A 12,103-nucleotide genomic window follows, 5' to 3' on the forward strand; every position below is an offset into this window, starting at 1 on the left:
ACAATCCTTTGCCCACCAGGAGCTCCGGGGGTTTAAAAACAAGGAAGCCTGAAAACGAAAACCCAACTCTTGTGTGAATCCTTGCTTGGTCGTCAGATGGGGTGGGTGTGCGGGAAGACCTGACCTCCATTTCCAGCTCTGTGGCCAGCTGCCTGTGCAACCTGGTGATGATTTCAAGCCCCGCACCGCTCCGACATTTTTTGGGTTCTTGGGAGCTGTGCTTTTAAATCCGAGGTCTGATGTCGCTGAGCACAACTCCGCTTTGCTCCCACCCACAAAGCAGGATGGTAACATCTTGATTTTAACTGCTCTGTTGCTGCAAATGGTACCATTGTGTCTCCGAGCGTTAGCTTGGGGTGTTTAGCACTCTCTTTGGGGGCGAGGGGCGGGGAGGGAAGACTGGGAAGCAGAACGTATTTATGTTGTTATTTATTTGGGGGAGGGGGGCGAAAGTCACATAACACAATAAATAACTTTAAAGTATGAACACTTCAGCGGCATTTAATGCATTCACAATGTTGTGCAAATTACCGCCTCTCGCTAGTTTCAAAACTTTTTGTTTAATCACCAGGCTGGGAAGAACACCTCCTACCCTTTTAAGCAATTACTCCCAACCACCATCCCCTGGCAACCACGAATCTGCTTTCTGACTGTATGGACTTGCCCATTCTGGAGATTTCATGGGGGAAAATATCACAGAACATGGGACTTTTTGTGTCTCATTTCTTTCACTTATAATGTTTTTGAGACTCATCCAGGTAGTAGCCGGTATTAGTACTTGCTCCCTTTTTATGGTGAACACTATTCCCTTGTATGGATATACCACTTTGTTTATCCGTTCATCTGTTGTGTTTTTGTTTTCCATTCCTGTTTTGATGGACTATTTCCACTTTTTGGCTTTTATGAATAATGGTTTTATAAACATTCATGAAGAAATTTGTGTGAATATATGCTTTCATTTCTCTTGGTTATGTACCCAAGAGTGGAATTCTGGGTTTTATGGTAACTATATGTTTAACTCTTTGAAGAATTGTCAGACTGTTCCCATAGTGTCTGAACTACTTTACATTCCCACCAGCAATGTAGGAGGGTTTCAATTTCTCCACATCCTTGTCAGCACTTGTTTTCTGTGTTTTTTATTATAGGCAATATTTCAATAAATTAAGCTCAATTAATTATAAACATTATAGATTCTTTGGAATAATTTGAGAAGCCCTTTGGTTTTACCACAATTTATTTAAATATTCATCTTATTGCCAGACACAGTTTATATCCAAATTTTTATTAATACTGCTACAATAAATGTTCTGAAATATAAATCTTTGTCCATGTTTCGGCTTACTTTTTTATTCTCAAGAATGTATATACTTGTTAATCTTTTATTATTTTTACAGTTTGGAGCCTCACATGATTTTGATAAATAATTCTTTCAGAATTATGCAAAAAGCCAGAATATATTTTTAGGAGTGTAATTACTTGGTAAAACAGTATGAAAGTTTTAAACCTTTTGATAAATAGTATCAAATTACTTCCCAGAAACATTATACCACTTTCTACCATAGCATTTACTGAGTATATTATCGTAAAAAAAAAAAAATTCATCAATGTTATATACAAAAGTAAAGTGATATTTTAAATCTGCACTTTTTAACCAATGAAATGACTTTTTTCAAGTCTATGGTTCATTTGCATTTATTTTATGAATTGTCTTTTGTCCGTATTTTTATTGTGTTTAGCGCTTTCTTGATTTGTGTTCTTTACATTAGGATGTGTGTATGATATGCTCAATAAGGAAATGGAGGCCTTGATCAACACAGCAACTCGACCTGACAGACAAGGACATTCCACCCAACAGCATCAGAACACATTCTTCTCAAGCACACAGGAACATTCTCCAGGATAGCTCGCCTTAGGCAAGTCTCAACAAATTTAAAAAGATTGAAATAATACAAAGTACGATGAATGTAAACTACAAACTTTGGATGACAGTGATGTGTCGGAGGTTCACTGGCGTTGACAGTGGGAGAGGCTGTGCAAGTGTACGGGCAAGGGCTATGTCTTTTTTGGCTCAACTTTAATGTGAATGTAAAACTGCTCTAAAAATAAAGTCCATTAAAAATTTGATAACTGGTATGCTAACACAGTAAAAAAATTACACCAAGGCATATCCAAAAATGTGTCTGAATTCAGTTATTTTATTCATAGGCAGAATATCCAATATTCAATAAATATTCACTCATACCCTGAACAATGGAAGCTCCCGTCCCCTCAAATTTCTTCTACCTCAAGTGTGGGGCAATGAAAAATACCCAGTAAAATGGAATATCACATGGGGAAAAGCAAAGTCCTTTATCCCCTCAAGCGCTTTTGGGAGCAGAACCATGAAGAAAAATTTTAAAAAAGTTAGATCACTTGAAGTGTTCACTTAAATTCAAACTCATTTAGGAGATAAGGCAGCATTAAAATGCTGAGGTCATCCAACCACTGAAATTTCAGTGTACTGACAACTGGGTCATTCTGGACTAGGGCAGGCAAGGCACGTCCTCTCTGTGGGCAACACTTCCCTCAAGGGTGGGGGCATTTGAGAATAGGCCAGCAGGTGTGAGACCAGCGTTATCTGCCTGGCAAGATCATCTATCCACAGTAAGTCGGGCTGGTCCATCAAGTTGGCCTGCTCTAAAGCTGTAGACTGGGTACAAATCACCAGAGGAATGTGGAAACAGTTTAAGCTTAGAAAAACGTGTTTCAAATGAGTCTTTTGATCTAATTTGCAGTTCAACACCATTTGTTAATAACTGAAGTTAGTAAGAGATAACCATATTTAAACTGCCCTTCAGCTTTATGGCATATTATCTATAGAACTCCAGCTGTGTGTGAAAAGTAGTTACCATGTCCAGATGTGACCCTCTGAGATGTCAGACTCTGTTCTAATAACACCAACAGTCCCTGCCCACCTGTCAGCACCAGTGTGCTCGCTCCACTAGTCCACACTGGTTCAACTCACTGGCTGTTTGGATTAGTTTGTTGACAGTTCTGCAAAAATGAAACATCTGGATATCTGGTTTAGCATTACTGGCCAGCAGGTGAAACGCTGGCCTACACCCTTGACACAGGAAAAATTTTTGGCAATTCCAATATTGGGTCAACCAACTACATCTATCAAAGCCAATTCAGGTGTTAGTGTTGAAGGGAAATGTTGCACCCCAAGATTATGTCAGAAATGAAAGGAACCCAGTGTAGTACACACATTAGAAGCCAGTGAAGCACTTGTAAGTAGCATCCTTGCAGTTGCTGGATTGCAAGAACTCAGCCCAGCAGCCTTGGCTGGACTCGAGGACATTGCAGGATAGTGTCATCACTTTGTCCTTTGCTGTTGCCAGTGTAGGATCATACCAGCCCCTTCTACTTGCCATGAATACAGGCCAGTTCCAAAGCGTCACTGTTCCTAAGAATTGAACCCATTTTTTTCTGATTGGTGAGGAAGAATTGAGGAAATAGGACACGTTTTGGGACCCTTAGGCAGTCCAGTCCAGCAGTCCTAGACCACTGCTCTTTGCCAGGCAGGGTTTCCAATTTCTGTGAAAAAATGGTCATGGCTATCTGCCACTAGGAGAGCTGGGTTCTGCCCAACGTGGGCTATTTAACTCCCAAGAGGTAACATTCTAACAAGGGAACAAAAATGTGAGTGGGCAGTGCACCTCTGGTACTGCTGGTTTAGAAACATCCAAGAAACTCGAGGTGAGAACTAAAACCTGGTGAGAACGAAAACCCGCGCAGTTATGATAGTCTCAAGTCAAAAATTAAGAGACTCTGGTGATAAACCCTTGATCCTGCCTCTTAGAGTTCTAAATCTTTCACTCGCTGCCTTAGAAAACAAACCGATTAATAAGGTCCTGGCAAGGAAGACACCCGATTGCTGGCCAAGAATTCCCCCAGGAGACTCTTCCCTGCATTTCCACGCATACATCACACCAGCCGTCAAGGCAAATCACAAGTGGGACATGAATCACAGTGACAGTGAGACAAGGGGCGCAGGAAGAGGTCCAGAACCCTCCACAGACCCAAGTTTGGGATGGGTGTGGGCTTCCTTAACCAGAAGTGCAATTACCGCAGGAGCTACGGCCCTTAGGCGGGCAGGGGGCCCCGGGGAATGTGCAGGCGCCTGTATTTATCCTGTCCACAGCTATGGGAATTCCTGTAAGACGAGGCAGAGAGGAAAGCTAGAAATCAAAGCTGTGTCCTTTATTCCACCTGTAGGCATATCCAGGAGCCATATACTGAAGCCTGTCTCAACCGGCTGCTGGAAGGTTCCCCGTGCCGAGGCACACAACTAACTGGACTCTGCTCCCCCGACAGATGGAGGGGCAGGCGACAGCGAGAAGCTGGACTTGGAGGCGGAGGCCCTCCACACCCCCAGCACGGAAGGGGAGTGGTGAGGAGAACGGATCGCGATGGAGGGGGCAGAGAGGGGCCTGGAAGGACCTACGCTGGGCATTTTGAGGTGCAGGCTGTGGGTAGAAGTGAAGCTGCTCTCCCCACTGTGGTGCCATAGTCTCCTGGAAGTCCCTTTCCTTTTCCTGCTGTGGTTGAAGTGCGGGAGCAGAAATCATTCATCGAAGAATGCAGAAGCCACTCACTGGAGACCCACCTTTGGGGATGAGGTGTTTGGGGCTTCGGGAGTGAGATGGAAGGCAGGAGATGAGAGAGGAGGCTAGAGAGGCTACCAGCCCAGGGCAGATGCTGGGAGCTATGTGCGATAGGGCCAGAGAAGTGTTCAGTGGAATCGTGGAGGAGGCTGAGATACCCCTGGGCTCAGTCATCACCAAAAACTGGGGAAGAGACAACTGGCCTAGAGTACAGAACTCAGGCACCAAGTAAAAAAGACCCCATGCAGAACTGCCTCCAGCAGTCTCAGGTGGCCCGTCTCAGACAGAGACTAGTGGCCAAGGAGGCAGGGCCTATTGCTGGGATATCATGGCGAGCGCCCAGTCCAAGAAAGCCACTGTGGTGTCCTGTAGGCAGAGCCAGGTCCAGTGGGCAGCCTCACTGAGCTGTGTCTTCACGCAGTCCCAGGTCACCGGACCTCTGGGAGGAAAGCAGAACATCCGTGGGGCTTGGGAAGTAGTGGTGTGCAGTTGTGTCAAGCCACGAGGCTGCAACTCAGGCCCACAACCACCTACCAGTGGCCAAGGGATGAGCAAGGGGCAGGGCAGAGAGCCTGAACAGAGAAGCCTTGTCCCTGGAAAAAGGGCGTGGGGGCCACTGGGGCTCCTGCTGGGGCCCTGGCTGAGGGTCTCACCTGCACACCTGGTGGCAGTGCTGCTGGGCCTGGGCCAGGGCCTCAAGCAGCAGGTGCCACACTGGCAACAGCACGCTGTGGTATAGCAGCAGGAGCAGCTCCCTCAGAGAATGGAGCAGCTGGATCAGGACATCAGGGAGCTGGATTTGGAGCACGGAGAATGAATGGGGTTAGGGTGCTCCCGGAATGCATCCTGGCCCCGAGGACCCAGTCCATGTGGGGCGGCACCTTCCCAAGAACTCAGCTGCTGGGGAGACCAGCCCGTCTCTGGCTTACCCTCTGGGAGAGGCTGGCGAGGCTGTCACCGAAACAGACAAGGTGGGAGGCACCGTGGGCAGAAAGGAAGCTGACTGTGGCATTGACGTGGGTCCAGGCGAGCTGCACGCTGGGCCTCACCACAGTCAGCAGGTGAGAGCCCCAGGCCGGCAGCGTGTCCTCTAGCCAGCTGCAATGACAGGAGAGAGGAGGGCCGAGTTTCCTCAGGCAGCTCGGCTCCCCAGAGCTCGGGAGGGAGGCCTTGGGAAGGAAAACCACCCTTGCTTCCCACTGACTGTCAATGCCATCACCACCCTGAGCATCCATCCATCTCCCCCCTCCCTGCGAGTTGCTCACCTGTAGCCTTGCAGGCTGTAGGAGTAGATCTTGGCACATGCTTTTTGGCCAGCAGGCAAGAAACCAGATGATTGAAGCAACCGGCCAGAAAAGGAGTCTGAGTAAAGGGGGTCTCTGTGAGCTGGGAGGTGGGGGGCAGGGAGTGGGCAGACACTACAGGCTCCGAGCAGGCCCAGTGAGGGATGGGGTCGACCTTCGTGTGTTCACAGGGCTTCCACTGACCAGCTGTGATCTTACAGTAACTGATAAATCTTTCTGAGCCTCAATTTACTCAAAAATCAAAAAGGAGATAACACCTACTTAAAGGAGACCATGAACACGCAAGCCCTTCTACTCTGCAAAGCACTGGCCCAATCTGAAGTGGAAAGGTCACAGTTGTGGACACAACCATCTGTCTGAAAGTGTTTGTTTTGCAGCATCAGCGCAGAGCTGTGAGCTGGGACAGGGGTGCTACAGCTAGCTCTATGCCCCACCCCATGCTACCTGCCTTGCCCGCCAATCCCTGCTTACCCTGGAAGGAGCTGTGTGACCGGAAGTCGTGGCACAGGACACCTATGGCAAAGATCAGCACCAACAGGAGTAGCCGTGTCCAGGGCAGCCGGAACCCCCGAGCCTGCTGCAGCAGCCCCTAGGAGGAAAGGGGGTAGGAGCTGTGGTCAGAAGGGAGATGGGGCTGGTCTTGCCTCCTAAGGCAGACCTCAAGCCAGACCTTCCAGGGAGAGGGCCAAGCCCTCCCCATACCCGAGGCAGTGGGGGCTCCAGGGACGGGTGGGGCAGGAATGTGGTACAGGCCCAACCAGGGTGTGCCGAGACAGATGCAGAACAGTGTGTGGGTTGGGGAGGACCGGGTGCTGACACCTTGCAGGCTTTGTCACAGGTGACGACATCCTGGTTATTGCAGCTGCCTTTCCTTAGCAGCTCCTGGTTGGTAAGCTTGAAGGATTCAATGGTTTCTTGCAAAGACTTCTGTGCCTATAGGATAAGAAACATCTGGGTTGAGAGCATAAGCTTTGGCCCGTGAGGGAACCCTCCACCATGCTTCATTTTCCAGGCCAAATGTACTAGCAGAACGCCTTCTCAGGGAAGGGGGACAGTGGCTGGGGGTACGAACCCAGAACCCAGACGAGGCTCAGCCTGCCATGTCCTTCCAGCTCCTCACCTTCTTGGGAATCCGCTCCCAGGACCTGAGCAAATGCTCCAGCAGCAGGCTGTGGGGAAAACACATCCCCTTCCAATCAGGGGGCCCACTTGGCCCTTCCCATCCTCCATTAGGCCCCTGGCTGCCTCTGGCTGAAGACTGCACCCCCACCAGCACAGGAACTGCTTCCCAAGAGCCACATGCAATGTTCCCACTCAACTTGGAGGCATGAGCCCCAACAACAGTAACAAATGTTCCCCTTCTGCTTCTAGGACAGGGACAGGCTGGGAGGCACGAACTAAGGCTCTCCTGTGTGGGTGAGAGATAGGTGACACCCCCCCCCCCACCTGCCTGGATTGTGACAGGTGCTTGGGGTATAGCTGCCTCCAGACACTGGCACTGAGGGGGTCCACCGTCAGGCATTCAGTCAGGCTGCTCAGGAGCTGCACAGGAGACAGGAGAGAGGGAGAGAGACCGCTGGGCCATGGGGCTGGTCGGGGGGAGAGAGCTGAGAAGTAATCCCCTTCCCTAAGTGAGACCATGCAGGCAACACATCCACCCTAAAGGGTGGACAAATCGTGCCAGACCCCAGAAATCTCAGAGGCTGTAAAGGGGGAGGCTGGGGTCCTGAGCTAGACCTTGACCTCAAAGGTCACTCATCTGCGAGGGGGAAGACTTCAGAGACCAGCCAGACCTGAACGTGCTGCCCTTCCAGCTCTGTTCTGAGGGTAGAACATGACAGAGTGGGGCAGGAGGCTGTCAGGAGTGAGCTAAGGGACATTCAGGAAACGGGTCTGTGAAGAAGGGCCTTGGTCTGCAGACAGGGACCCCTGCAGCTGACCCCTGGAAGGGAAAAAGCAGCCTCCCACCATTTCCTCACCTCTTTCCTCATCTTAGGAGGGCAGTCAGGGGTGGCTCTGGACAGGAAGGAGGGGAAGTAGGTATGCAGGGTGGCTTCCGGCTTGGCCCCAAATGCCAGCACCTTCAATCGGGGGTAGAGCTGACACAGCTGCTCCTGCAGGCTGGGATGGGGGTGGGGAGGAGAGCCAGGCACAGGCTCTAAAGGGAGCTGTGCATTGTGTCCCTTTTGCCTGCCCCAGAGTCCACACCCTACCCAAGGATGGGAGTCTCAGAACCTTGTAATGGCTCTGAATCTTTTTTAGATTTAGAGACTCCTTGGAAAATCTGCTGCAAGTCACAGATCCTCTCCCCAGGAAAATGCCCACATGCCAATCACACTCAAGGGTCCATAAAATTTCAGGGCGTTTACTGATCCCTTGAACTTGCAGGTTGAGAATCTTAGATTTAGGGTGGCTGAAGAAGGGACAGGAATATATTGCCTGCTTCTGGCCCCCTGCTGGGATCCTTCACAGCAGTTATGTCCCAGGGTGGCCCTACCTGGGTGTCAGGGAGTTGTTGGGCATATAGGCAAAGTCCAAAAGTGGGAAGAGGTCCTTGGGGCCAATCATTCCAAAGCCTTTGGTGAGGTTGGGGTGCATCCTGTGGGGGGAAGAAAGGCTTGTTGGGGACCACCACCTAGGCTGTGATCCCAGCGAAGACCAACAGCTAGGAAAAAGGGCACAGACTCTACCCCACACCTCACCCCTTAATGGTTCCCTCCCCTTCCTTCTTCACCATCACATTCTGAGCTGGGAGGAGCTGGTCCTGGTCTCTATGGAGACCAGGATCCCAGCATCTCATTTTACTAAAATAGCCACTTGGAGACTCCTGGGCCCTCCCCCTCCCATCTCCCCTTTACTCACAGGAGCAGCCTATCCAGGTATGCGATGGCGAAGGGGGACAAGGATTTAATGCCCAGTACAGGCAGCATGATCCCCAGCCAGACTGTGGAGACAAAGGTCAGGGAGGAAGCCTCAGGCTCAGACCCACTGGGACATTACAGAGAAGTATCCTGGCTCCAGGACCACCCCCCTTCCCCACTGCCTTGTTACCTTTCAGTCCCTCGGTGAGGTTGGCAAAACCTGCTTGGCCCAGGGCCCACATGATGGTTAGACACTTTGCTGGTCGATTCTGGTGGGACCTCAGCAGTTCCAAGAACTGAGGAGCCAAGTAAGAGAGGCAGGCTGGGGTGGGGCAAAGCATCCGAAGCACCCCCAAAACGAGGCAGGAAGAGCTGCCAACGGGGCCAGTGGGGCACCGTGGTAGTGTGGTGCAGTGACTCAGAGCGTGGGCTCTGGCACCGGACTGTGGCCTTCACCCATGCTTGCCACTTACTGGTTGACTGACTCTAGGCAAGTTACTGACCCGCTCTGTGGCTCAATTTCTCACCTATAAAAGGAGAATAACAGCAGTACTTGCCTCGTGTGTGTGTGTGTGTGTGTGTGTGTGTGTGTGTGTGTATATGTCAGACACACAGTAAGTGCTAATAGTGTCAGCTATCATGACTGGTCTTACAGGGTCTTCTGCTAGCCCTTGACTGGATCCAACAGGGTAGATTCTGCCCGACCGCCCCAGTCCTAGCCTCCTGGTGTTCCTACCACCGTCCTGAGCTCACCTTGCCCAGGTTCGTGGTGGCGATCTTGGGCTTGTCTTGCAGAATGGCCTGGATACAGATACGGTAGCCATGGAGCGACTCCCCTGGAGAGACACATGCTCTTAGACCCACACATAGGAACAGACATCCAACACCTGAAATCTCCCTACTGGCAGCTGTAAGCCCAGAGCTCAGGCCAACAAGTCCTAACTTCCTCCTCCCTTTCCCCAAGTGTCAGGATTAGCATGTTTCTCTACTGGAAACAACCCAGCCATTTTTGAAGCAAGAAAAAAGGAAACAGGCCCCCAAGATGGGGCTGGCTCCCCCTCACGGCCCCTCACCTGGTGTCTTGTCCAGCTCTTGCAGCATGGTGAACAGACAGTGGTCAAAAAAGAGTTCCAGGGACCCCGCCGCCTTTGCCAGCAGCCCTCGGATGATCCCACGCAGCTCGCGGCTCACCAGGCTATAGGGGTAATCTGGGCAATAGGCCTCCACGTGAGCGCTGGGACCAGAAGCCTCTGCCAGCTGTGCTCCGAGGCCGGTGAGTGGAGCCGAGGTCCACACGGAGGCTGGCACCCTCCCTACCCCAATAAGGCCCAGACACGTTCACACCACGATGGTTTGAGAACAGCTCCGCCCATGGAAATCGGGGCGGTGGGGAGCACTGGGGTCTGTTACTAAGCAATGGGCTTACGCACAGCCATTTCAGAATTTTCTCGAACTTGTCTGAGCTTGAGGGAGCCGAGAGAACTAACCGTGAGTGTGCTGGCTTAGCGTGGGCTCACTGAGAGGGGCTTGGAGCTTGTAGTTGAGATAGCTGGCCAGGTCCTTCAGCCACACGGACGGGTTCCCAGAGAACACGCTCTGGCTCTTGTCCAGTTCCTTCTGCAGAGCTGCCACGTCCAGCTGCCAGGGACACAGGCCCCACATGGTCAGTTGCGGGAGGAGGAACAAAGGGTTTCTGCTTTTCAACATAAGGATGTGGAGTGCCACAATTCTGCTGCATCCAGATCTTTAGAGAGTTTAGGAAAACTGGAACCGCTGACCCCCAGGACCAGTACTCGCAGGCCCTTCACATGTTCAAGGGGAAAAAACAAAAGGCAAGAAGCTCCCAGGGGCGAGGAAACAAAAACAGTTTCTCTAACCTTCCCTCGCGTCTCTGGGCGTCCAGGCTCCCTTCTCACTAATCCATGTTTCCCTCCGAGCTTCTCATGTCCTTCTTATCCTGAGAGCAGTAATTCTATCTACAACCTAAGTCCCCTTTGCTATGCAACCTAACACATTGGCAGGTTCTGGGAATGATGTGGGCATCTTTGGGGGAGGCATTATTCCGCCTACCACACCTACTTTAATTGATGGGGTTTCCGTCCTTCCCCGAATGCCTCCTCTCGGCCAACAGCGTCCCATCAGCTATCAGCTGCCCGTCCTCCTCCCCCCTTTTCATCTCCTCCACACTCAGGTCCTCCTTCTCTCCCCACCCAAAGGCGAGGCGCACTCACAGCTCTCAGTGCCTCCTCCAGGCTGCGGAAGCGGCCCTGCTTCTGGTTCTGGTTGGTGAGGGTCGCCACCTTCTTAGTCTGCTTTTTGTTGGAGGGTTTCTTAGGCTCCACAGCGGGGGGTGGAACCTGCTCCTTATTCTGCTTCTTCATGATTTTCTCAAAGCCCCGCTCATAAAGGGTGCTGGTCGTCTGGATGGGAGCTGAGGTGGTGACAGGCAGAGAAAGAGGGGCCACCCTCGGGTCAGGAGGACCCCACGGGAACAGGGGTCCCTTCTCCCACCTGGCACCTGATTCACCTCCAGGGAGGAGCTGCCGCAAAGCTCCTCCCTGCTGTCCTGCTGAGGGAGCAGGCCAGGGAGCCTTCCCGCTGCTCCTTGCAGCCACCACAGCGGGCTCCTGAGCCTTCCCGCAGAGATGAGGCGTCTGCTACTAAGTCGGAGGATGCGGGAGCTAGTGGAGGGCTGGGGGGCAGAGGGCTGGCTCCTTTGGTGAGAGATTAGGAGTCTGGGAGGTCAGGATTTGCACATCTTGGTTCTACCCCAGCTCCTCCGGGTTCAGATGTGACAACTCCCTAATCAACAAGTGGCAAGCGTTCTCCACGCCTCTGGGAGACTTTGGGGGAACGGGCGCCACGGAGAGTAAGACTTGGCGGGTGTCTAGCGTGCGGTGGGCATGGCTCCGCGGCGGGGCCCCCTGTGCACCCTCCCCTCACCCGCCTGCTGGTCCCTGAGGAGGGGGCACCTTATATCATGAGCAAGCATGCCTCCTCCCAGCTCTCGGACACCCGCCCGGAGAGGCCAGGCTGGGCCGGCAACAGCTGCTCGGGTGTGTGCGGGGAGCCCGGCGTGCAGACCCGAATCCCTGTCCCTCTGACAGGTGACTCTGGGCATCTAACTCCACTGGGCCTCAGTGTACGCATCTGCGAGGCCAGGGCAGCAACCTCCCTCACGCCGGCTGCCATGTGATGTGTGAGGCTCAAGAGGCGAGGCAAGGGTCCCGCTCGCGGAACCCGAGGCGCCGATCGGCAGGACGGCTCGCGTCTGGAGGAGCCCGGGGAGGTC

General features: G+C 52.0%; 1 protein-coding gene across 1 annotated transcript; it reads right to left on the reverse strand.

Moving 5' to 3' along the window:
* Nucleotides 1–4,221: 4,221 nt before the first annotated feature.
* Nucleotides 4,222–12,097, reverse strand: TMEM214 (transmembrane protein 214). Its single transcript, XM_005874881.2, has 17 exons — nt 11,339–12,097; nt 11,043–11,242; nt 10,299–10,449; nt 9,885–10,019; nt 9,565–9,647; nt 9,002–9,107; nt 8,813–8,894; nt 8,448–8,549; nt 7,930–8,071; nt 7,401–7,492; nt 7,071–7,119; nt 6,770–6,883; nt 6,422–6,539; nt 5,912–6,008; nt 5,576–5,744; nt 5,300–5,439; nt 4,222–5,085 (listed from the first exon to the last, which is right to left on the reverse strand). The coding sequence occupies exons 2-17, from the start codon at nt 11,190–11,192 to the stop codon at nt 4,959–4,961; spliced, it is 1,857 nt and encodes a 618-aa protein (XP_005874943.1). The 5' UTR covers nt 11,193–11,242; nt 11,339–12,097; the 3' UTR covers nt 4,222–4,958.
* Between the last annotated feature and the right edge of the window lie 6 nt (nt 12,098–12,103).

Source organism: Myotis brandtii, unplaced genomic scaffold (assembly GCF_000412655.1).
Source record: "Myotis brandtii unplaced genomic scaffold, ASM41265v1 scaffold454, whole genome shotgun sequence".
NCBI lineage: Eukaryota > Metazoa > Chordata > Mammalia > Chiroptera > Vespertilionidae > Myotis > Myotis brandtii.

Excerpts from the sequence above, each read along its gene's own strand:
- TMEM214 (XM_005874881.2), bottom strand. The coding sequence starts at position 11,192 with ATGAAGAAGCAGAATAAGGAGCAGGTTCCACCCCCCGCTGTGGAGCCT. Across the intron at positions 10,020-10,298 it reads GCTAAGCCAGCACACTCACG|ATTACCCCTATAGCCTGGTG; the intron begins GTTAGTTCTCTC and ends CCTATTGCCCAG. Across the intron at positions 8,895-9,001 it reads CCTCACCGAGGGACTGAAAG|TCTGGCTGGGGATCATGCTG; the intron begins GTAACAAGGCAG and ends TTGTCTCCACAG.